Consider the following 26,796-nt stretch of genomic DNA (forward strand, 5'->3'; position numbering starts at 1 on the left):
TTGTGAAAAAATGTTTAAAATTAAACCACATACTACTAAGGAGTAATTATTTTCAACACTAGCTGCTAAAATATAATTAATTTGGATAGAACTCATATGCATTCAGTCAACAAAGCATAAAATTCATGTTGTATGAATCTTATAAAATCGTGTTTCTTTTTTTAACATATTTTACAGTAGACACCAAAAATCCAAGGTCCTTATGAAAAAAAATTTCAAGAAATTATTTTCAGTGGCCTTTGAAATCATCTTTACTGAGGCAAAAAGGCAGTGTCCATAGTGCCACTTTATCACGCTGCAGCTAGTGAACACTGTTTACCCCCCACCGCTGTCAAAAATCCCTGTGCAGCTTTTAGCTGTCCAAACTTCCTTACTAGCTAGTGCTAATTAAACTTGAAGAAAATGATTCTCTCTTCCTCAAGTTCATTGTGGCCATTCTTTGATAAATGTTCTGAATAAATAAGTCTAAGTATTTGATTATTTTGAGATGTGATTTTTCTAATAATCCTTCCTAACATATGATTGACAGGGGAGCTTAGACTGAAGTTACTAATATCAAGTGGAATGAGAAACTTGTCAGCAAGACAGAGAAAATAATATCTGATTTCTGAAATGTTTACTAGCCCCATTTCACACCTAAAAATCACAAGATGAAAGCCATGAGAATATTTTGATGATCCATGCTTAGACTTTGCAAAAAAAAGAGAAAAAAATGACAATGATGAATGTCATGAATGGAAGGAAAATTAGCATTTATTATCACAAATACAAAATGTGCATGCTCTCCTGATCTGTTTATAAATTCAATGCAACTCAATTTAATTTGAAAAAAACTAGTATGATATGATAATAAACAATGTACTTACACTTCTGTATTTCACAATGTATTCCAAAATAGGGGCCCCTCCATCGTCCTGCTTGGTGATGCTAAGTTTAAAGCTCTTCCCACTGCTTGGCTGTCCATGTATGGATGGAGGACTTGGTTCACCTAGATATGCAACACAACATTCCTTCAATGGCACACATTTCAGATACCTAGAGAAACTGTATTTTAATACAAAGAACAGTAATGTAATCAATATATATGGTATTATCCTGGATTTCCCATTGATATTGCTCTTTTGTGATATAATTTCTGATCATCATTTTCCCTATCCAAGAAGCAGCAACATTCATAAATCTAGAAGTGTCATGTCAAAAATATAGCCTCAGGACCAAATACACTATTTTCACTGACATGCAAATGCTCTGAAAAAAGTACAGCATTGCACAAATGTAAAACTTTATTTCTCTTATTATTAATAGTATAAAATCCTTTTTATTTTCTTAATGTAACTTTAGTTTGTAAATGTTTTGTAAGCATTTATTAATATCAATCTGTATGGAACATATATGTATACATATAATATAATTCTTTTTTCTAAAACTGAATGTACTTTATTACCAGATTTTATTTCAAATAGAAGATAGAAGCTTGGTCTCAGTAACTTTGAGCTCCTCCTTCCGCTGTGGTTGCCTCGAAACATGCTTGGTTTCACCTCTCCATGCATTCATCAACCTGTTTCCAGTCCTTGTCTTTCTGGGTGAGGGCACAGGAGTAAAATGCAACCCTCCTATCAGAACAAGCATGTATTCCAGGTGAGCAGCATCTGGATTCAATCATCTTTGTCCTCTTCTTGCCGGGGCTGTTTCTATTGCCGGCAGTGTCTCATTCAATATATTTTTCTGTCTACATTTAGCTTCTCCTTGTATTTCTCCTCTCATTCCAGTTGTGCATCCTTTGTGACCCTTGGAAGAGTCCATTAAGAGTGCCTCCACCTCCTCTGCAGCTTGTTCTTTATGTCAGCAGCCCCAGATTCAAGGACCTGTAGTCCCAGTAACTTGGGAGGCTGAAGTGGGTAGATGGCTTGAGCCCAGAAGGTCGAGGCTGCAGTGAGCTGTGATCGTGCCACCACACTCCAGCAGTTCCACACGGCTGAGGAGGCCTGACAATCACAGTGGAAGGCCAAGGAGGAGCAAAGCCACATCCTACATAGAGGCTGGCAAGAGAGCTTGAGCAGGGCAACTCCCATTTATATATATATATATATTCCATAAAGATTGATATCTTTAGTAAAGATAATGACTTGCAATTAGTTATCTGCTTTAATAAGCATTTTCTTTCCTAGATGCAAATTTGAATAAAGTTTGCAGTATCCAGTTTTATAGACCTGCGTTTCAATATTTTATTTTCTTCTAGGTTCATTAGTATACTTGCCTTTTATATTATTCTTCAACATAGAGATAGTCATATAACAGTGATCTTATATTGTTTTGAATAGAACAGGGATATACCAAAGTACAAGAATTTTCTATGTGAAGGGATAGCACCACTGCCTGGTGATATGGATGGGAGCTCCCTGCCATGTGTCACTGATGTGACGTGCTTGGGCATCCACTGGCATTTGTCTGCTTCTGTTTCGTCCAATTCTCTATGGGTATGAATATAGACATGGATATGCATATGCATATAGATAATAATATGGTAAAACTAAGGATCTCTCCAGAAGCTTTAGTTTGCATCTTTCAAAAAAACTGTAAACCCTATCGACTCATAGTTTTTCTTTGCCAAGAAAAACAAAGGCAGTTGACTGAAAGGATTTCATATCTCTAAACCTGAAGATCCTGTTTTTCTTCTCAGCAGGTTATTGTTATTTCTTTTTTCCAAATTTCTTTTCTTTCTTTATTCATTTTGTGAGACAGGGTCTCACTCTGTTGCCCAGGCTGGAGTTCCATGGTGTGATCTTGGCTCACTGCAGCCTTGAACTCCCCAGACTCAGGTGATCTTCCCACCTCAGCCTCGCAAGTAGCTGCAAGTGCATGCTACCACATCTAGCTGATTTTTAAAAAATTTTTTGTACAGACAGGGTTTTACTATGTTGCCAGGCTGGTCTTGAACTTCTTAGTTCAAGTGATCTGCCTGCCTCAGCCTTCCAAAATGCTGGGATTACAGGTGTAAGACATGTTTGGCTGGTTATCTTTATTTCTAATATGATGCTTACAACCTTAAATAAGTGAGTAGTTTGTTTCAGGAAAGTCAAGTCATTAAAGAAATGTGACAACTGGGTGTGTTGGCATATCAATAGGTAATAAAGTAGCCCCATATTGTACAGATATACAGACACAGTGGATAGAGAGTTTATACAGTCATTATGCATTAAATTTAACTAAATTGGCATGCAGATATTATTACATGATCTATATGCAACAAAATAAATCTTGGTGAGTAAGTTAAAAGTACTGTTTAAAACAATATAAGATTTTTCATAACTTTAATAAGTGATTATGAGGTAATTAAAAATTATGGAGTGAATGTTATAGCTGAGATGGTTTAGTATTATTTCTAACCGGAACTTAGAATATGCATGATATAAAGCATAAATTTATTTAGTAATGGTATTATGACTATATTATTTTAATATTAGCATTTTGAGACAATTGTGAAGCAGAAATCTATTTTCAGTAGCAAATAATTTACAAATATATTTAAAATGTTTATGCATATACTTAACTTTTATCATATATCAAATTTGTGATCTATTACAAGTGATACTTTGAAAAAGTAGCTAAGAACAAATGTAGATTCGATCAGAGAGAAATAAAACTAGTGGTTTCTATCCACAATTATAAAACAATGCTTATGTAAAAGTATCAATAACAATCAATAATTAATCATATATAGCTTTGGCATATTAATTACTTTGCATATAAGATCTTATTTGAACTTGGAAACAATCCTGAGAAGAAGCTAAAATGAATAGTTATTATATTAATCTCATGTTACCTTCAAACTGCTTCTGTGTAAGGTAAAGACTGGTGAGTCAAGGACAGTATACTGAGAGAATAGAAGTGTTATAATTTAAGGTCAGGTGCAGTGGCTCCTGCCTGTAATCCCAGCTACTGGAGAGGCCAAGGCAGGAGAATCACTTGAACCCAGGAGGCAGAAGTTGCAGTGAGGGGAGATCACGCCACTGCATTTCAACCTGGGCGACAGGGCGAGACTCTGTCTCAAAAAGGAGAAAAAAATGTTTTATGATTTAAAATGGAGAGGGAAAAAGAAAGAGTAAGAGAGTGTTGACTTATGGTTGAAACGCTTAGAGAGGTGTTTTATAAACTACTGAAGGAAGTTTTGAGTGCCTAAATGTAGGAGGAAATGAAGTTAGAAGGGAGATCAAGAGTCATGGCCATGATTATGGGGTTCTGTAGGAATGAAAAACAGAGGAATTAATACAGAATGAATAGTTCTGGGGGAAAAGGATAACAACAACAACAAAAAAGTCACTAAACTACAGCTTCACCTTCCAAACCAGTGAACTCTGCTGTAGTTGGTAAAGGAAATGTGAAAAATGGCAAGCAGGCAAAAGCTGGACTTGATGGAATCTGGGAAGGTGATGCGTGCTATGGTTGAAAATTTTAAGCCTAGAATGGATAAATCTCCATTTGAATTTCCATAGTCACTCAAGAATAATTTAAGGTCAGGTGTGGGTACATGATACCTATATTCTGTATGTGTCTCAAGTAGAAGTACTCTAGGTAGATTATTTCCATAGTATTTAATAGAATCATGGAATTTAGTATGTAGATTGGTTTCTAATATGAGGTGATTGGAAACTGGGGTAGAGGAAGACTAGAATGAAGGTAGGATTATAAATCAAGACATACTTAGCGTCATCTTGGTGAAAAAATTACAAGAGGCTAACAAAGACACCAGCATTGGGCATGGGAAAAAGAAACTCATCTGACAGATTTTTTGATAACCAACAGAGAGTGACTGGTCACAGTCTAGAGTAAAATAATTTATTGCAGCCATTTTCACGATCCTAACATAATATACGTAACAGGCAGTTTTATGCATAGATTTATAACAACATTGGTTCAGTCATATTTATTAAGTTTTCTCACATTTTAAAGTAATTTATTCAACATAAAGGAAATGTTAGGTCTTCTAAAATTTAATCTTCACTTCATGTAAACTCAATTGACTTACAATCCCTCAAAACATGACAGTTACCAGAACAAGGCTACAATCGTTATTCATCTGCAGTCACTGTGGTAATGAATTAACCTAATGATTCTCTTTTTGACACTTAGAGCCACATAATTTGTGGAATAAGGTCAATAGTCATACCTCAACAAAAGAACAAAATATTGGACATGTTACATAGACATTTTCCTTCTGTCTCCCAGAATATAGTCTGAAGACTACGATACAATTAATTAGACTGTAAGTAAGAAGGACATCTTTGCAATGAGGACAATTTCCCAGGAACAATTTTTACTGTGTGTATTCTAGGGCACTTTTTTTTGCCTTGCTTTAAAGCCAAGTTATTTTTATATTAATAAATCTGAGATGTCACTGTCTTCAGAAGCCACTTCACTGAAGATATAATTCATGTCTCAAAAGGGTTGAAACATCTCCCTACATTTTAAAATCTATTAAATTTGCAAGTGAAGAGAATTTACAAAAGAGAATAAAAAAATAGAGATGATTACTTACGAACTGGTAATGTTTGGAAGATTTCTATTTTACTGTAGTCTCCTTGCCCCTTTCCATTTACAGCTGCAACCCTGATTTCATAAGTTGTATTTGGTTCCAGGTTGCTCAAAATAACCATTGCTAGAAGAAAAAAAAAAAAAAAAAAAAAATATATATATATATATACCTACATTTGATGCATTTTAATAAGAAAAACAAATCAAACTATTACAATTCTGAGTGAATAATTTCACTGAAAGCTTTCTATGAAATACCTACAATATAGATAACTCATTTAAGAAGAAAATGATTTTGAATAGTTCTCTTCTTCAGTTCTATTTCAGCTTTCCAACCTATGCACTTTCAAAGGAAATTACCCATTTCATTTGTGATAATTCGCAATGTAGAAAGTTAAATCTTGTTAATGTTCAAAAAACAAGAATGATGTTAATATTGTTACAATGCATACATTCTGTATGTGTCTCAACTAGAAGTACTCTAGATAGGTTATTTCTATAGTATTTAATAGAAACACGGAATTTAATATGTAGATTGGCTTCTAATGTAAGGTGATTTAGTAATGTCAAACAAGTGTGACAAAGTTGAAACTACAACAAAAATAGTCTTTTCTACAGTTTCAAATCAAAATTGTTTTAATTCTAGCTTGAGGCATTCTCCTAACTTGTATTTCACTCTGAGTTTCTTCTCATGTACATATTCCGCCAAACCTGGATTCAATAAGACACTAAAGAAGAAGAAGAATGTGAAAAGGCATAGGGAAATAAAGGTTATTAGAAATTTCTGGGCCATGTCAACCCTTGTTATTTGACCCTTGATAATCTCAAATGCCATACAGATTTCAAAATAGTACATCTTCACAAATTCATCTGATGGAGCTACCAGAATTTTATTGTTGCCACTTTCTTTAACTGCTTTTCCTAAACAAAGCAGAAACTTAGCTAGTGGAAACAGCCATGTCTTGATGTAAATCAAAAGGAAGTTAGGTCTAGTTTATGCAGTAACTCCAAGTAACATAAACAATTAATATTAGGAGATACAAAAGATTAACTTATAGGTAATTAGGATCATCTTTGCAGATCTATAGTTTTACATATACCATCACCGGAAATGATATACATGCAATAATATTGTAATATAATTTATTAATATGTTATTTCTAATAATTCCATTACAATTTACTAGATAACATTTTCTCTATATTATATGAGGATATTTAAGGAATCTATTGTGATACTTCTTTTTGTTCCATTCTTTTCCTCAATATTTATTATCATGGTATTAATTTAGCATTTTGTTTGTTTTCTACAGAGATGGGGCCTCACTATGATGCCCAGGCTGGTGTTGAACTGCTGGGCTCAAGCAAACTGCCCACCTCACCATCCCAAAGTCCTGGGATTACAAGAGTGAGCCACTATGCCTGGCCTAGCATTTTGTATTGTAATCATTTAATCTGTATTGAATTACCTTTCACATTCTAGAAAAGAAAAAAAAAACATTGTTGAATGCACTGTAGAGCTTTTTTTTGTGTCCAAAATTAAAAGTAAAAAAATATATATATAAAAATTACTTAATACCAGATAAATACTAGTGGCCAAAACACACATATCAACCAGACATTATTTAATCCTGAACAGATGTTTAAAATCAACAAGAAAGTTAAATTTCCAATCAGCAAAATTTAAATTCATATTTCTCAATTTCTCAACCTTATGAGAAAATTGAACTTGTTCTTTACAGTGTACTGCCTTGTTGAAGCCTCAGATTATAATACATGATAGCAGATTTAAGGGAAGCCAATTGGGAACAGATTGATTGGCATAGAAATCCAACCAATTAGAAGCTGTAAGTATAAAAGGGAAAGCCAAGGCTTGAATTCAATGATTTCTGACAGGGTAATGACCTGCAAGCTTCTCAGGAAACAGAAACCCACTTGAGAATTGGTAGTTAATGAGTATATAATTTCAGCTCCAGAAAAGAATATAGTTACTCTGAAGAGAAGCTGAGTGCACAGATAGAGTTGTTTATACAGGCTATGGAATGAGAAGGGGAATTTTAACCAGGGTTGCTAAAATCCTAATAAATTGAAATTTTCCTGTCTTTAAGACAAAATGCCTTTGTTTAAAGTCAGCATAATGAATTTGTTTTGATACTTCCTTTTGCTCCAATCTTTTCTTCAATGTTCACAATCAAGGCATTTATTTAGCATTTTGTTTATCTGTAATAGAGATGGGGTCTCACTACATTCCTCAGGCAGGTTTTAAACTCCTTTCACAAGAGTTTAAAAATCACAATATTTTATCAATTTAATCAGATAATAAATATTTTTAAAAGGAAGAGCAAAGGTGAACTAGACTCACATGACCCCATGCTCTCTCTAGATGCGCTTCATTAGCGTAAAGAAGAGTGCAATGGAACACAGGCTGCTCCGTGACATCATAATGACTGTCCAAAGGCCTAACATGTTTTGGAATAAGTCTTGAGTAATAAACACCCTTTTATAAAACAGCCAACTTTGATATATGATATATGATATGCCTTTCTATATTTCTGTGATATCAAGGTGCAGCTGCAGCCATCATTTGAAGAGCATTCAGTAGTCTGTGACTTGGCTGCACTGGTGATGGCATCTGGTAATGCTTATATTCAATTGTACTTCTTAATACAATGCAAAAAGAGAAGCAAAATAATTTAAATAAACACTTTCAATTGCAAATTAAATCCTACATAAATCAGAAGTGTAAAAAGATCATTATTCTATATATGGTTTCATCTTTGTAGGTTAAAAATTGATACAATAGAGCTACCAATTGAGGTTATTACTTAGGTTAAAATATAAAGACAATATGCACCCACCCCGGCAGATAAAGCAAGTGCGGACCATACTTGAATTATCTGTGTATTTCAGGCAAAAGCTCTTTCTGGCTTGGACTGTCAGTCATCCTCTTCTTTTAGTATCTTACAGGAGCTATGAGGAGCTTTGCATGCTCCACTACATCTGCCAAGGGTAAATATATCCTTAGTTACACTGTATCAACTCAGAATGGAATTTCCCTGTGTCCTCACATTTTTCTGTTCTCAGGATCAAGGCTTACCCATGTACTGACTGAGTTTCACATCAGAGCAGCTGGCAGAGGAAAGGAGTAAAGAGGGCATAGAGATGGCTAAACTTCTATTACAGTGCTGGGCCAAAACACTCAAAGTGAAACGCCAAAGAGAGGTTTTGTAGACAAACTTTAAAACTATAGGAAAGAGGGATAAAATAAACCCATTGATGTAAGTTTTACAAAGCGTATATACAAGAAATCAGTTTGTTTTTGAGTTCTGAATACAGGTTTTGATACAATAACCCTTATTATGAGGTTTATTAACACTGTGTGAGTGTGAAGATTATTGTGTGAAATAGAAAGAACTCCAAACATTGAGACTACATTAAAGTGAGAGAGGGGAAAAGATTTGGAGGAGGCAAAATCTGGATCTGTGATTTGACTTGCCTTTCTTAAATGAGAGGATATATACATGAAATCATCTGTAATTTACTGGCATTTTACCAAACATAGGGATACTGAACACCCAAGGTAGGGACTGAAAGAAAACTACCACTTGAAAAATGAAAGGCTATGCACTCGATAATAGAGTTCTATCTCAAATTATGATGTTAGTTAATGTAAGACTTTCTTTCCCTAAATGTGCATAAACAAATAGAACAACAGCACCTTAAACTGAAGTGGGGGATGGGTTATTGACGTATAATTTATTAGAAATTCAAACTCCAGAATTAAGAGAAAGCAGATCTCTATTACAAACTACCAAAAGCTTTTAAGAACAAATGTATAAATTAAAGTACTTTATAGCTATGTTTAGTCAGCATGATTTACACATCTTAACACAGTTCTTCCAAAAATTATAAACAATCATGAATTTTTCTTTGACGTGGCAAAAAAAATGAGTTCCCTATAGAATCTGTTTGCCCTCACTAATTTAATATTTCTAATTCACTTATATATAATTGAGTTCTAGAAATAACTCTTTACCACCTGTCTATAAAGGCAAAAAGGACAAAAAAGTCAAGATACATTAAATCAACAACATTTAACTGGCAAATGACAGAAAAATATAAACCTTTTTACATTTTTTATAAGTTTGGAAATGATCACAGTAGAGAGAAAAATTTGAATTTGAAAGTTTATTCTCCTTTTATTATAGAACCAGGCTTTATTAAAGGGAGCGACACAAAATAATTATTTGTTCCTTTAATGTATTACAAATTCCTTCCTGTTGGCTGTCAAGAGAAGCAGAGGCTATAGAATAATTACAACACTTGCAAGAACAACATCAACTAAATATATATTTGGTAACTGATTAAACTGACCAAATTCTAAAGTAAGATTAAATTTATTCATGTTCTGTTTCCTTTCTCAATCCCTGGACCTCTCCATGGGGTTTTTGTCCTATTCAATGTACGTAAACACAGTCTCCCAACTGCCTTATCACCTAACCCAAATGGAGCTGCTTAAGTTGTCAAGTACTGTGCAACAATTCAGAGGGCAGTGAGAAATCACAAAGCTCAGCTAGGGTAGAACTGAACATTCAAAATAACCCTTGGTGTTAATCTCCTCAGATAGATCTGAAAACACAGTGTAGTTCCTCAAGTTTCTTTCTTAAGGCAGCTTTTTCTCTGTAAACAATTAAAAGAAGCCAAAGCAGGGTCTGTTTTTGAGAGAATTATCTTAAGTACTTCTGCAGGAGTTAGCAACAGGCAAAATAAAAGTAAATTTTTACTGTTTCTAAACACAGAATAGAATATTTTAATACCTTGATGATAGCTACACACATAAAAATGACTTCAGAGATAATTCCATTAGTCATGGAATTGTCTTTAAATTTTCTTAAGAAGCTTATGTACGTAATCATCTTAGTTCCATTATGTTTTCATTTACTTCTAAAATTTACATTTGCATTTTTGCACAAATTATGTTGTACTTGAAGTTCCCATTACTTGCATAATACTAATAACATAATCTTACTTTTTTTTTTAACAGTACTTTAAATATTTTAGGAATCATACTATAACCTGTATGCATATATGTTTTGGTATAAATAACTTTCGTGGATAGATTCTTGGTAATAGAACAAAAATATATATCCATTTAAATGGATATATATTTTGATGAACTGTGGAAAGAAAAATTAATCTAATAATGATGCGTTATTTGTCCTAGGATTTTTATCAAAACAATATGTTAGCCAGGCGTGGTGGCTCATGCCTGTAATCCCAGCACTATGGGAGGCCAAGGCAGGTGGATCATGAGTTTAAGAGTTCAAGACCAGCCTGGCCATGATGGTGAAATCCTGTCTCTACTAAAAATACCAAAAAATTAGCTCGGTGTCATAGCAGGCACCTGTAATCCCAGCTACTCGGGAGGCTGAGGCAGAGAACTGCTTGAGCCCCGGAGGTGGAGGTTGCAGTGAGCCAAGATTGTGCCACAAGCACTCCAGCCTGGGCGACAGAATGAGATTCCATCTCAAAGAAACAAACAAACAAAAATAATATGTTGATGGAATTATTTTAAGATCACAGTTCAGCACATCTAAATTTTCATTATTTATTGCACTGCTTATGTTATAACTTAGTATAAGTTACATATAAAAATAAACAATTTTATAATTGGGGTTTAACTGCTGTGAGATTTTATACAGGAAGTATGTATTACCCTTAAAATCAGATGGCCTATTGAAATAGAAAAACTTTCCCTTATATAAAAACATTAATTTAAAAACATAACAGTTTCATTGAACAAAATATATGTGTCATAAACAATTTATACTATTTTTCATTTCAAATATAATACTTCTTAGTATATGCAAAATCATTTATTCAAGAAAAATTTAATTAATGTTTTTTCAAGGTTCATTCAGTAGGTAAAATATTGTAAATGTATAGCTACTAAACATTTCCTTTTATAGCATAGTTTTTTCACAAAATATTCATAAAATATCTTGAAGATAGCAGATAATCAGAAAATTGCATTTCACTCACAAAATTGCTAACTTCCCAAAATAGTCACACTGCCAAATTCTTTTTCTGCCACAAACTTTTAAATTTTTTGGTAGGTCAACTGCGGTAAGTTAAGATTTTGCCAATAAATGCTCCTCTCTCCTCTGTGCCTACAGAAACTCATTTTATCTATTTACCTCCTAATAATATCTTTATATAATTTTTCTCAGTTATTGCTCATGCCCTCATTATTGTATTGAGCTATTATACTGTGAAAGTCTTTTTATTACAAGGATCTTTTGAGGACACATATCATATACCTAATAAATACTGTCCTCAGTCCTCATCTAGCCTACACATTTTAAACATAAAATAATAATTCAGCAGTTAGTTCCTGAATTTGCACTTATAAAAATTATACCAAACGAATCGCCACTTTTAAAGAAGCACTTGTTAAATCTATAGTAGTTACCCTTTATTACAAATGCACTCTACTCTTGTTGCTGAACATCACAAACAAATTTTAGTTTTCCAAGTTAAAGTTTGTTTTAGGGAAAAATCTGCTATTCAAGTCCTGTCTGATGCTATTTCATTTAATACTTAAACTAACAGAGTTTGGTTACATTCTGTATTTCCTAGACAAGTAAAGGGAGGCTCGGAAACATGAACTAGCCACTAAGCAGCAGAGTTTGGATTTGAATATGATTCTATCTTAAGTAAGCTTTGCATGACCCACAGCTCTATATTAACCTATTAATATAAAACTAAAGTATAGAAAGCACTTTGTAAATGAAAATCCTCATAAACATGAATTATAAGGAAAATGTTTATCTCCCAATAAAATATTAAATACAAATGATAAACTAAGAAACATGATAATATTGTACATGCTTTTCTCCCAGCTTTATTGAGAGGTAATTTACCAATAAAATAGTTTATATTTAAGAGGTCTAAATTGATGTTTTAAAATATGCACATATTCTGAAATAATCACCACAAAATAAAGCTAATTAAACATATCTATCAACTCTCATGTTTACCAGCTTTTCAGTATGTGTATGTGTACAGCTGATATGTAGCCTCTTAGGACATTTCAATGTGTATTGTTAACTATAGCTACATTTCTTGTTAACTCAGCACACATCCATATATATCATTAATATGCCATTATTAATTATAGTCACCTTGTACATTATATCTCTAGAATGCATTCATCTTGTATAACTGGAATTTTTTATCCCTTGACCAAAATTTCTCCATTTCCCTATCTCTCAGTTCTGGCAACCACCATTTTACTCACTACTCCTATGAGTATAATTCTTTGAAATTCCACATATAAGTGAGATCATGCAGTAATCTCTCTTTTTTTTTAAAAGGCTGAATAATATTTCTATATACATATGTGTATTTATATAAATAATTTATATCAATGTATACTCATGGATAAATAATATATAAACAATATTTCTATATACATATATACACGTCTAAAAATACTATGTATATGTACATATGTATATGTGTATAAATAAAATATATGTGTGTAAATAAAATGAATGGATAAAGAATAAATGGATAAACTATGGCAAGTGTGTGGCATATGTGTGTATATTTATGCATATACACACATATATGTATATGCACATTATATCTATGTGTATATACATATATGTATATATATGTATGTGGCATATGGCATGTATGTGGCATGTGTGTGGCATGTGTGTGTATACACACATATATGTATATACACATATATGGCGTGTGTGTATATATATACATATACACACATATACGTGCATACACACATACATGTACATACACATATATACACATACACACATATATGTATATACATATGTGGTGTATATATACATATATGTGTGTGTATATATATACACACATATGACACACACATGCCATAGTTTATCTATTAATTTTTTATCCATTCATTTTATTTACACACATATAAATATTTTATTTATACACATATACTTTTTTATTTATACACATATATATACATATACATATGTGTGTATCTGTATATATATACACACACACATATGCCACACGCATGCTGTAGTTTATCCATATTCATGTATATGTATATACATACACACACACACATATGCCATATTTTCTTTCTCCATTCATTCACAGATAGGCATTAAGGTTTTTTCCAGATCTTGGCTCTTGTGAATAATGCTACAAAGACTATAGCCAAACACATTTCACTTGAGAATATATACCCAGAAATGCGATTGCTGAGTTAAGAAATTTCTTACTGTTTTCCATAATATAACAGTGTACAACTGTTCCCTTTTCTCTACATTCTTGCCAACACTTAACTTTTCTCTCTTTGAAAAACAACCATCCCAACAGGTGTGAGTTGATATCTCAATGTTGTTTGATTTCATTTCTCTGATGATTAGTGATATTGAGCACCCTTTCATACACCTATTGACCATTTGTAAATCTCCTTTTGGGAAATAACTATTCTGGTCCTTTGCTTGTCTTTTAATTGGGTTATTTGTTTTTTTGCTATTGAGTTTTACGAATATTTCATATATTTTTGAAGATTAACTCCTTAGCAGGTAAATGCCTGACAAATACGTTCTTCTATGTAATAGGTTCCCTTACACTCTGTTAGTGGTTTCCTTTCATGTGTGGAAGCTTTTCTTCTTGATGCAGTCCCACTTGCTTATTTTTGCTTTTGTTGCCTGTGCTTTGGGTGTCATATGCAAAATAGCCATTGTGCAGACCAATGCCAAGAAACATTTCCCTGTATTTCTGTCTTAGTCCATTCTGGTTGCTAAAAGAGGATACTATAGACTAGGAGGCTTATAAACAACAGAATTGTATTTGTCATAGTTCTGGAGGCTGTAAGTCCAATATAAAGGAGCTGTCAGGTTCAGTGTCTTGTGAGGGCCTGCTTCCTGGTTTATACCTATCTCACTTTTTTCTCAAATTGCAGAAAGGGCAAAGCAGCTCTCTGGGGTCTACCTAACAAAGACATCAATTCCAAGGCTAAGAAGGCTCTACCCCCATTGCTTTGAGCAGCCCTGCTCCCAAGCCGTTCTCTGCCTGGGACCAGTGGCTCTCCAGAGCTAGGGACCTGAGCCTGCAGCCCTGCTAAGAGATCCTTCCTCTGAAATCCATGTGGAGGCTGCCATGCTCCCAGGGCCTGGGCCCTCTATGGCCTTGTGGAGATGGTTCCACAGCAACACAACCAAAATTTGCTGCCTATGTTCTCTGAAGGGGCACCCACCATGTTCTACACCAGATCAGGGCCCAACGGGGCCACACCTGGGACGATGAGAGGCTTAATGTTGGCATAACAGGAGCAGAGCCCATGATGTGAGATGGCACTAGGAGATCTTGCAGGAGCCTTTGCACCTTCCTTTGACACTTCCTATCCCCTAGACAATTGAACCCTGATCCTATGACAGGAGTAGCAGCTCTAATTATCTTCAAATCTGCTTCATGGACATTTCTACATTGTCTGGAAAACTAAATCCTAGCTTGGACTACAATGGCTGATCCACGCTAATCAATGTCTACATCAAATGTCCTCATGACCAAACCCTCAGTGTTCTTTCCCAAACAGTTTTTCTCATTTGTTACAAAATGGATAGCATAATAATTTTCCAAATTTTTAAGTTCTGGCTCTGTTTTAATTAATAATTTTACCTTTAAATCATTTATTTCTCTAGCCCTTTAATATAAGCAGTCAGGAAAAATCAAGCTGCTGCTTTTTTTGCAAGCTACCCATCTGACAAAGGACTAATATCCAGAATCTACGAAGAACTAAAACACATATACAAGAAACAAATTAACAACCTCATCAAAAAGTGGGTGAAAGATGTGAACAGACACTTTTCAAAAGAAGACATTTATGAGGCCAACAAACACATGAAAAATGCTCATCATCACTGATCTTTAGAGAAATACAAATCAAAACCACATTGAGATACCATCTCACACCAGTTAGAATGGTGATCATCAAAATATCTAGAAACAACAGATGCTGGAGAAGTTATGGAGAAATAGGAATGCTTTAACACTGTTGGTAGAAGTGTAAATTAGTTCAACCATTGTGGAAGACAGTGTGGCAATTCCTCAAGGATCCAGAAATAGAAATGCCATTTGACCCAGCGGTCCCACTGCTGGGTATATATCCAAAGGATTATAAATCTATGTATTATAAAGACACATGCACACGTATGTTCATTGTGGCACTGTTTACAATAGCAAAGATTTGGAACCAACCCAAATGCTCATCAATGATAGACTGGATAAAGAAAATGTGGCATCAACACACCATGAAATACTATGCAGCCATAAAAAAGAATGACTTCATGTTCTTTGTAGGGACTTGGATAAATCAGGAAGCCATCAGTCTCAGCAAATTGACAAAGAACAGAAAACCAAACACTGCATGTTCTCACTCATAAGTGGGTGTTGAACAATGAAAACATATGAACACAGGGAGGGGAACATCACACACTGGGGTCTTTTGGGGGCTAGGGGCTAGGGGAGGGATAGCAGGATGTGGGAAGACTGGGGAGGGATAACATTAGGAAAAATACCTAATGTAGGTGAAGAGGGAATGGAGGCAGCAAACTACCATGGCATGTGTATACTTATGCAACAATCTGCAAGATCTGCACATGTACCCCAGAACCTAATGTACATTAAAAAAAAAAAATTCCAGTCAAATATCTGATTTCATCACACAGGAGTTCTACCTTACAAGAAACACTAGGATACTAACATAGTGCAGCCAAGTTCTTGCCACCTTTTAACAATGACGGTCTTTCCTCTCTTGTCCAATACATGTTATAATTTTTGTCTGAGACCTCATCAGAATGTCCTTTACTGTTTATATTTGTATCAACAGAAGTTAATTTGTATGAACAGAAGTTCAGGGTTACTTAAGTATTCACAAAGAATATTGAGACTTTCTCTATAGCTCTTTTCTTTCCTCTGTGGACCCTCACAAGAATTTCCCTTAATAGTATATTTGAGGCAATGCCAATGCTTTCTAGCATGTCCTGCAAAACTTTTACAGCTTCTACCCATTACCCTATTCCAAACCCTGTTCTGCATTTTCAGGTATTTGTTAGAGCAGCAATTCTCCTTTTTGGTATCAATTTCTGGCTTATTGCATTTGGATAATTATAATACAATATCTTAGACTGGGTGGCTTACAAACAACATAAATTTATTTCTCACAGTTCTGAAGCTTGAGAAGTCCAAGTTTAGGTGAAAGCAGATTTGTTATCTGATGAGGGCCTTTTTTTGTTTGTAGACATCATCTCATTTCATCCTCTCACAGTTGTAGAAATGAGGCCATTCTCTGGAGTATCTTTTAGAAGGGCACCAATCCTACTCATGAGCATTTTGCCCTTATGATCTAATACCTCTCAAAGCCCCACCTCCAATATCATCACATTGAGAACTAGGTTTCAACATATACATTTTGAGGGTACACAAGCAGTTATTGTATAGAGATTTTCTTCTAGTAGATTTAAGGGTTCAGGTTTTGCCTTTAAGTCTTTAATCTATTTTGAGTTGATTTTGCATATGGTGTAAGGTCATTTTAAAATTAAATTTAAAAACTATTAAAGGACACAGTGTCTTTCTCAGAATATTTTACTTAATTTTGTGTTTCTGAGTTCTCATTAGACTAAAAAATGTAAATCCATGCTGATTATCTTCATGAATTGCTACCACTATAACATTGATACAATTCAGCATTTTCCTTATAGTTCACAGGAGCACATTATAATTACATTAAAAATACAAAGATGAGACATTCAGAATAAAGCCAGTTAGATTCTCTGGTTAATTAGAGATTTGATTCTTAGGCCTCTTGTAGGAAAGATGCATGTACCAGTCACTTGTTACTATTATACACTCTGGCCAGCATATTCTGTCATTTCTTAAACTATGAAATCAATCCATTTATTTCATATATGCCATTCAAGATTCCCAGGCAAATCTCCTAATAATGAAGAATGAACTGTTCTTGCTATATCATTTATATTCTCTACTATGGAACATACCAAATCACATACAAAGCCCAGAGGCCTTGTTAGAATGTGAACAAGATTTGAGATCAAGGCACCAAATGCAACATTAAGTATTTTGTTTCTTATTTTTAAGTTTTCTCTCTTATTTTTAAGGCAGTTTTAATATTATATTTGGGAGAAACTCATAATAATATATAAAATTTGTCTTTGCTAAGTCATTCTTCTTTATAGTTAACCCAGATATCTGCATTAATTGTAATAAATTGCTTCTTATTTTCAATGACATTCAAGCCATAAAAAACTACTAATCTTTCAAGATATTTGGAAACATGTATGTTTCTTTCTGTCCTTTGTAGTTGCTTTATACAAATTTGTTTCATTTTCATATTATTTATTTAAATATTTTAAATGAATTGATATGAATGGTTTGCCACAACTTTTACATCATTAAACATTTGTTACAATAAATGTACTCCTACATAATAATTTAAATATTTTACTAAAATATTATATTATATTATATTTTTCTAATGCTATTTTGAGGAATTACACATTATTTTGATACAAAGCACTTTAAAATATGTTTTCTGGAGAATTTAAATTATGAGGACAGTAATTCTATGAATAAAAGTATCTATGAATAGTTCATTTTCTTATGAGCATGTCATAGAAACTGAAGAAGTTCATCTGAATTATTCAATTGGATCACCTCTGGAATTAAAAAGAAAAAAGAAGTTACCTGAGTCATGAATTTCAGAACTCAAAGAATGAATATCTCTAAAGTTTCAGTAAATACAAAGAATTGTGGGTAAAATTGTAAACATAATGAAATGATATTATTCCAATGCCTTTTAATTTGGGTCATGAGATAGTACAAATTAAACAATATATATTTTTTTTGCAATAGGTTTCCTTTTAATAGGACTCTGAGTGGAAGATTAGGTTGGAATTTGGGAAAGGAACCATGTGATCTTACCGGGCGTACAAATTTGTAATGTCAGATATAAAAACATGTATAATCTTCCCTTATGAAATTCATTTGTATTTGGTAAAGCTTAATAAAATGCAAAGAATAATAAATTAGTAATTCTAATTGCCATCCTTAGGCAAATTTGTGATAATTTCCCCTTGTATCTAGAGAAGGAAAATGTATAGTAAGGCTATGAAAATGCTAATATTGGTACTAACCACCTGCTTAATGAGAAAGACAAGTGCAACCTGTTTCTGTTATACATTTCTGTTTCTATTTATTAAGAAATTTGAATACTTCATATCTGCTACAAAACCACAGAGCCAGTGTTTTCTCCTGAAAGCCCTGATTTTTTTTTAAGCCTGCCAGCATTTAGATTCTTGAGAAAGCTAACACTTATACTTAGCCAGACCTATATGTATACCAAAAGTTCTGAAGTTATCTTGAATAAGGTTTTTAACCTAGGATCACAAAGTTTAGCATTAATGAGATTAATACCTGCTGAAAGTGACAAATTCAGGAAAGTTATTAAAAATAGTCTTAAAGTCTAATAGATATTATTTTGAACAGTCATGTATGAGCTGCATGATGTGGGTTCATATTTATGAGCTATACAGATACATAAGGTAGCGATGGCAACACCTTGAAATTATATCTCAAACTCACCACAAACAGAAATAAAAGCAAATGGAAAAAATAGCTGTTGTAATGTGGGATTCAAATATACTGACTGAATTTATCTAATTAGATTAGTTGGCAGAATTAAATAAAATTCCAATGGTATACACAAACATACATATTACATATATATAATTTAACATGAATTAGGAAAGAATTTTTTTGTTATTATATTCTCACTTCCTTGAACAGTGCCTTGGCACACTGTAGGCTTTAGTTGTTTAATGCGTGAAAGAAAAAAAAAAAAAAAAATCCCCCCGTATTTTTTAATTAGTACAGGAAGAATATGGTTTTTCTGCGTATGTCTATATATATTTAGAAAAGGGTAGGTGATCAAATTTCTACAATGTTAGATCAATTAATTTCCAAACTGTAACTAGATATCCTAGTTAACTTCATCATACCTTCATTTAAAAATTCAAAAGAACATTCATAGGATGACAAATTATTGTCATTGTACACCTCTGTGTTTCAAGAATAAAAACACCATTCCAAAGAAAGAAAGAAACAAAAAGAATAAAAAACCTTAACGCTAAACATCATCTTATATTGTAAGGACTAATTCCAGAATAATAGAGAGGAAAAACACATTTCAGTATTTTGAGAATGAGTAAAGATAAAAATTTCAAAAATAGCACAGAATCATTTGTTTAATCCAGAAAAAGAAGGAAAATGTATATAAAATGACACAATGCACTAAGAATTCTTCATCTTTACTAAACATATGATAGGAGGTAACTTTAACTTTTATAATTCCAGAATTTTGCTTCATGTGGTAAAGGAGAATTTAAGAAAGGATCTTTCCTATTCAAAATGACTCCTTTTAATAATGTAAATACTTAAAAATGACCTCAATTATATTTCTTCTAGAACTACTTATGAGACTTTCAGTAACGTCCCATGACATTAGGAATAAAATACAAAGTCTTCTCCATAGTCTGTAAGACCCAATGGGACATCAGCTTGGCTATTTGTCTACCCTTACTTCATTTAATTCCCCTCTCTGATCATGGCATTCCAGCCAGGACGTCCTTCATACTGACCTCTGCCGAGGCTAGGCTTCCCTAGTTATTTATGTGATGATTCCCTCACTTCATTCAGGGCTCCGCTTAAACATCACATCCTCACAGATTTCTGCTGACTCCTTTTCATAAAATTAGTCCCCATTGCCAACCCATTTAACCAGCATCTTGCTCTGCTTCATTTTTCTTCATACTTTAAATTATTAAATGTTTTAAAATTATAAATTTTGACATATTAAACATTATATATTAATGTATATACATGGATATTTTATCTATCAATGCATCTATAAACATATCTTCCCCCACTAGAATATAAATGCCATGAAGATAATCATTGTATTATTTTCTTCACTATGGATTCTCTAGCAATTCAAAATTCCAAAATCTCCCTAAACATAGTAGATGCTTTCCAATTTTTGTTAAATTAAATGAATAGGCATATATCATTTCAATTAAGAGTTCAAGTAGGAAGTCATTTGTGTTAGAATATGTATGTATATACATATACATGTATGTATATATGTGTGTATATATATTATATATGTGTATATGTATACATACACATGTGTGTATGTGCTCAGTTCACATCTATAAATCAGAGGAGATAACCTCCTGAAAATTATGAAACATAAGAGATAAAGTCACTAATGAACTATATCCTAAAATGAAGGAAAAGGGGTATTTCTTAATTTAGAATCTGAGCCTCAAGAAATAAATTTGGCAGGACAAATATTTGTAGAATTAAGTAAGAATCACTTGTCAAGAAAGAGAGTTGAAGACAAAGAATGTAGTATGAGTGGCCCAACCAATAGATGGGGAAAAAGACAACACTAACATGGACAGAAAATCATGGGGCTTGAGACTTATACCTATATATATATATTTTTTTTTTGCTATATGTTTCTGTGCTACAACCAACTGTGCAGATGAAGACCTCTAGTGATGTTTCCAAGTTGAAGCAGCTTCATGAAATACACTATTTTCTCGTGATGTGAGATCTATCTTATTTTCCTTTTGACATTCCCAGGTTCCCAGAACTGCACAGGCTTATCCTGGCACCAAAGGTGATTCCCGTAGAAGTAGCACATGTTGCACAGTGGTTAAATGATGCTTTTAATTTAAAGGATGGGAGAAAGAAGCAGGAACAATTAAGATTGTGCTTTAGAGAAAGAGAAACTACTATTTCCATTTTACTAAAATGTCTACTTATGTCTGGATTTAGAATAAAACTAAATACTAGAATAGAATTTTTAAAAGTCTTGGTAAGTAGAATGAAGGGTTACTCATATTCATTAGAATTAGTGTTGAAGAATAGCTAACTATATAACATTAGTTCCCAGAAAAGCTTGTGCATCCTCTTTCTGCAAATTCCAAAAAGAATAAAACAATGAATTTGCTTAGGTGGTGTAATTTTATTTTACCTGGACATGGTGATAATTTATATGTTTGGAAATGGTAACTATTTAATTTTATTTAAGTGTAAGCAAACTTAGTAATTCTATAATCCATTCATTCATTCATTCATCTCAAATAATCTGGAAGGCTCAAAGAGCCACATAAACCATAAACAGGCCCTCCAGTGTGCATTCAAGACAGAAAGGCATGACTGATAACATATTGCTTAACAAGTGAGCAGCTGGCAAAATACCAATAGTATGAGCAACAGTTACGATAGAGTGAAAAGGAAGAGAAAACTATTTCCACTAAAAATGAATCTCATCAATTCTCATATAGACACTTGGGTTATATTGGGCCTTGCAGTATATATCTATCTATATCTATATACATACACACACATATATATATAATCTCTCTATATATGTATTATATATGTATAATATAAACACACACATATATATAATTTGTGTTATTCCTCCTCTCCATCATATATATATATATATATATATATATATATATATATATGACTGCTCTAAGAAAGTAAGTAAAATGCACGATGGACATAAGCGGACAGCCACGAAAGTGCCACGTATTTACGTAGGGGAAATATATGAAGTATGGCTGAAAAGAAAGGCTAAGGCAGGGCACAGTGGTTCATGCCTATAATCCAGGTGCTTTTGGAGGCTGAAGCAAGAGGACCACTTGAGGCCAGGAATTTGAGACCAGCCTCACCAACACAGAAAGACCTCTTCTCTAAGAAAAACTTTAAATTAGCCAGGTATAGTCCCAGCTACTCAGGAGAGTGAGGTGGGAGGATCATTTGAGCCCAGGTTTCAGAGAATTCAGTGAGCTATAATTGTGCCACTGTATCCCAGCCTGGGTAACAGAGCAAAATTCTGTCTCTTAATTTATAAAAAGAGGCTAATATATTAAGATACATGAGACACACACACACACACACACACACACACACATGCATATATTAAAATAGCGTATATATATCCACACTACATACATATATATACAACAGTATATATACATAGTATTGCCAATCATTTATTAAATGTGATAATTTGAACTGTAATATATATTATTTGATTAGATAAATTGAAAATATTTTCTGGTTTATCTTCATGAATCCCTAATGATTGATTTTTCAAATACCCTGGAATATGTACATCTTTAAGTAGCACTGTTATATGCAATAGAGATTTTGTAAAAAGGCAAATCAAGGCAATGCATTAGTTTAAAAAAATCAAAGCAGTAAATTAGTTTAAAAGATTAAAAGAACGATGAACAGACATTGATACACAGAAAAAGAAAGAACAGAGGATGACAACAATAAGAAAAATTAATAATGTTATCTCCATGAACTACACATAAAGTAAAAGCAATGAGAACCAGGATAGTACTAGCTTTGGAGATCATATCTGATCATGCCAGTCTGTGGCATTCATCTCTCCATCACTCCCTATAGGATGGCACTATACTATTGAGAGAGAACATTAGAATCTTCCTGATATAAGCATCTTAAGCTTTTCAGTGAATAGTGAAATGGCTCCATACTCCTCCTTAACCTTTGAGAACATTTATATACTATAATAGAGAAAATAATTAATGTTTGTAGTAAGTAATTTTAATAATTTGAGTCAAATAATGTTTAATACAGTGGTATATGTTGGCAAAATTTTAACATTTTTGTAGCTATTGTATTTAAATATATTCTAAAATGTGCTGTCAATAAAATTCACTATCAAAATATGCATGACAGCCCACAAGAATTCTTCACTGGGATTAGGGACTTAAAAGCTACATCCTAGCAAAGATCATATTTACACTGAATTTTAAATTTGTCAGAAGAGTGTATGTTTGAGCAGTGAGATGAGCTCTATTTTTTTTAATTTTCTGGGAATTATGAAAATTTTCATTCTCCTCCTGTGGATTAAACTCCTATAAAACACTCATGAAATATTCATATTTGTTTTCTCAATACTCACAAACATTTTTCTTACATAAATTAATATCATTTCTTTGTACTATTTATTTGATTCATAAAATTATGCATGCACAGAAAATCCCATTAACTTTATTGAAAAATTTAAAAAGTGTTTGCATAGAAGTTCTCCTTATCATACAGCAGAGACCAGACTGAGTACAGAATTATGTATGAATTTATGTCTTCATCTTAAGATATGTGAGGCAGTTTCTAGCAAACAAGTAATTTTACTTAAAACTGTTATTTTGTTCAATTTTTCTCTTAGCTTAGTTCCTGTATACTTTGATCTACATGGTTTAAATTCATTAAGAATGTAATTACATACAACATCCTAATTTAGCTTTGGATATCTTTATGGGCACAATGAACACAGTCCAAGATACTCTTGTTTGAATTTTAACATACAGAAACTTTTCCACAACATGCAAATCAGAACAAATTTTCTTTCACTGAAAATATGGAATTAGTGTGGATTACTTTTCTTCTTATTTTGCAATTCATAAGTTTATTGCAATTTCTCTTAACATAGTCAGATGAATTTTACAGTCAATTTCTCCTTTACCATAGGAAATATAGTCATTTAGAAATGATAGTCTTTTTTCTTTGGGCATTTATGTTGGAAGTAGCATAATCATGGAAAATAGTCTAGTGGAAAATTTTTTTAAAGCACTGTAACGCATTAAAATTTAAAAATCTGTAGTAGTTAAAAGCTAAGGCCAAATACTGATTATTTTATTTATTTATTTAACTTCAATTTCCAGGATACATGTGTAGGTTGGTTACACAGGTATATACATGCAGTGTTGGTTTGCTGCACCTATAGACCAGTTCTCTAAGTTCCCTCTCCTCGTCCCCCAAACCTAACAGGCCCTGGTGTGTGTTGTTCTCCACCGTGTGTCTCATTATTCAACTCCCAGTTATGAGTAAGAAATGTGGCGTTTGTTTTTCTGTTCCTGTGTTAGTTTGCTGAGGATGATGGCTTCAAGCTTCATACATGTCCCTGCAAAGGCTATGATCCCATTCCCTTTTTTATGGCTGCATAGTATTCCATGATATATATGTACCACATTTTCTTTATCCAATCTAAAATTGATGGCATTTGTGTTGGTTCCATGACTTTGCTACTGTAAATAGTGCTACAATAAAAATATGTGTGCATGTGTCTTTATAGGAGAATTATATTCCTTTGGGGATATGTGCAGTAATGGGATTGCTGAGTCAACTTGTATTTCTGGTTCTAGATCCTTGAGGAATCACCATACTGTCTTCCACAACGGTTGAACTAATTTACATTCCCACCAACCACAGTGGTTTAACTAATTTACATTCCCACCAACAGTGTAAAAGCATTCCTATTTCTCCACAGCCTCAATAGCATCTATCATTTCTTGACTTTTTAATCACCATTCTGACTGGTGTGAGATGGTATCTCATTGTGGTTTTGATTTGGGTTTTTCTAATAATCAGTGATTTTAAGCTTTTTTTCGTATGTTTCTTGTCCACGTAAATGTCTTCCTTCGTGCAGTGTCTGTACATATTCTTTGCCCACTTTTCGATTTTTTTTAAAGTAAATTTAAGTTCCTGTAAGTTCTGGATATTAGACCTTTGTCCGATGGGTAGATTGCAAACATTTTCTCCCACTCTGTAGGCTGCTTGTTAACTCTAATGATAGTTTCTTTTGCTGTGTAGAAGCTCTTTAGTTTAATGAAATCCCATTTATCAATTTTGACTTTTGTTGCCATTGCTTTTGGTATTTTCATCATGAAGTCTTTACCCATGCCTATATCTTGAATTGAATTGCGTAGGTTTTCTTCTATAGCTTTTATGGTTATGGGTTTTACATTTAAGTCTTCAAACCATGTTGAGTTAATTTTTGTATAAGGTGTAAGAAAGGGGTCCATTTTCAGTTTTCTGCATATTGCTAGCCAGTTTTTCCAACACCATTTATTGAAAAGAAGATCCTTCCCTCATTGCTTGTTTTTCTCAGGTTGGCATAATATCAAATGGTTGTAGATGTGGGGTTTTATTTTTGAGGTCTCTGTTCTGCTCATTGCTCTACATGTCTGTTTTGGTACCAGTACCATGCTGTTTTGGTTACTGTAGCCTTGTAGTATAGTTTGAAGTCAGGTAGCATGATTCCTCCAGCTTTGTTCTTTTTGCTTATGATTTTCTTGGCTATATGGAGTTTTATTTGATTCCCAATTATATTTAAAATAGTTCTTTCTAATCTGAAGAATGTCAATGATAGTTTGATGGGAATAGCATACTTTGGACAGAATGGTCATTTTCACAGTATTGATTCTTCCTATCCATGAGGATGGAATGTTTTCCATTTGTTTGTGTCCTCTCTTATTTCCTTGATCAGTGGTTTGTACTTCTCCTTGAAGAGGTCCTTCACATTCTCTTGTTAGCTGTATTCCTAGGTATCTTATTCTCTTTGTAGCAATTGTGAATGGGAATTCACTCATGATTTGGCTCTCTGCTTGTCTATTGTTGGTAAAAAGTATGCTTGTAATTTCTGCACATTAATTTTTTATTCTCAGAATTTGCTAAAATTTCTTATCGGTTTAATGGGTACTGAGGCTGAGATGATAGGATTTTCCAAATACAGAATCATGTCATCTGCAAACAGAGACAATTTGACTTACTCTCTTCTTATTTGAATACCCTTTATTTCTTTCTCTTGCCTGACTGCCCAGCCTAGAACTTCCAATACTATGTGGAATAGGAGTGGTGAGTGAAGAAATATGGGGCTACATAAAAAGACCAGACTTACTGATTGGAGTATCCGAAGAAGATGGGGAGAATGGAAACAAGAGAAGAATACACTTCAGGATATTATCTAGGAGAACTTTCTAACTCAGCAACATAGGCCAACATGTAAATTCAGGAAAATACAGAGAACACTACTAAGATGCTCCATGAGCATGTCAACCCCAAGACACATAATCACCAGATGCTCCAAAGTTGAAATAAAAGAAAAATAATGTTAAGGGTAGCCAGAGAGAAAGGCCAGGTCACCTACAAAGGGAAGCCAGACTAACAGTGGACCTCTCAGCAGAAACTCTAAAAGTCAGAAGACAATGGGGGCCAATATCCAACATTCTTGAAGAAAATAATTTTCAACCCAGAATTTCATATCCAACCAAACTAAGCATCATAA

At 33.4% G+C, this 26,796-nt stretch overlaps 1 protein-coding gene across 3 annotated transcripts in view; it reads right to left on the minus strand.

Annotated features, from left to right (window-relative positions):
- The window catches only part of NCAM2 (neural cell adhesion molecule 2), a 540,885-nt gene that overhangs the window by 65,362 nt on the left and 448,727 nt on the right, over positions 1-26,796 (minus strand). For all 3 annotated transcript variants that reach the window (XM_032277132.1, XM_032277133.1, XM_032277134.1), the window contains exons 13-14: positions 5,537-5,656; positions 867-988 (exon numbers count right to left, since the gene is read on the minus strand). In XM_032277132.1, coding sequence (XP_032133023.1) covers positions 867-988; positions 5,537-5,656 — 242 coding nt within the window. The remainder of the gene's footprint in view (positions 1-866; positions 989-5,536; positions 5,657-26,796) is intronic.

The sequence above is a fragment of the Sapajus apella genome, unplaced genomic scaffold (genome assembly GCF_009761245.1).
Source record: "Sapajus apella isolate SASKATOON/1434 unplaced genomic scaffold, GSC_monkey_1.0 scaffold8, whole genome shotgun sequence".
Classification (NCBI taxonomy): Eukaryota; Metazoa; Chordata; class Mammalia; order Primates; family Cebidae; genus Sapajus; species Sapajus apella.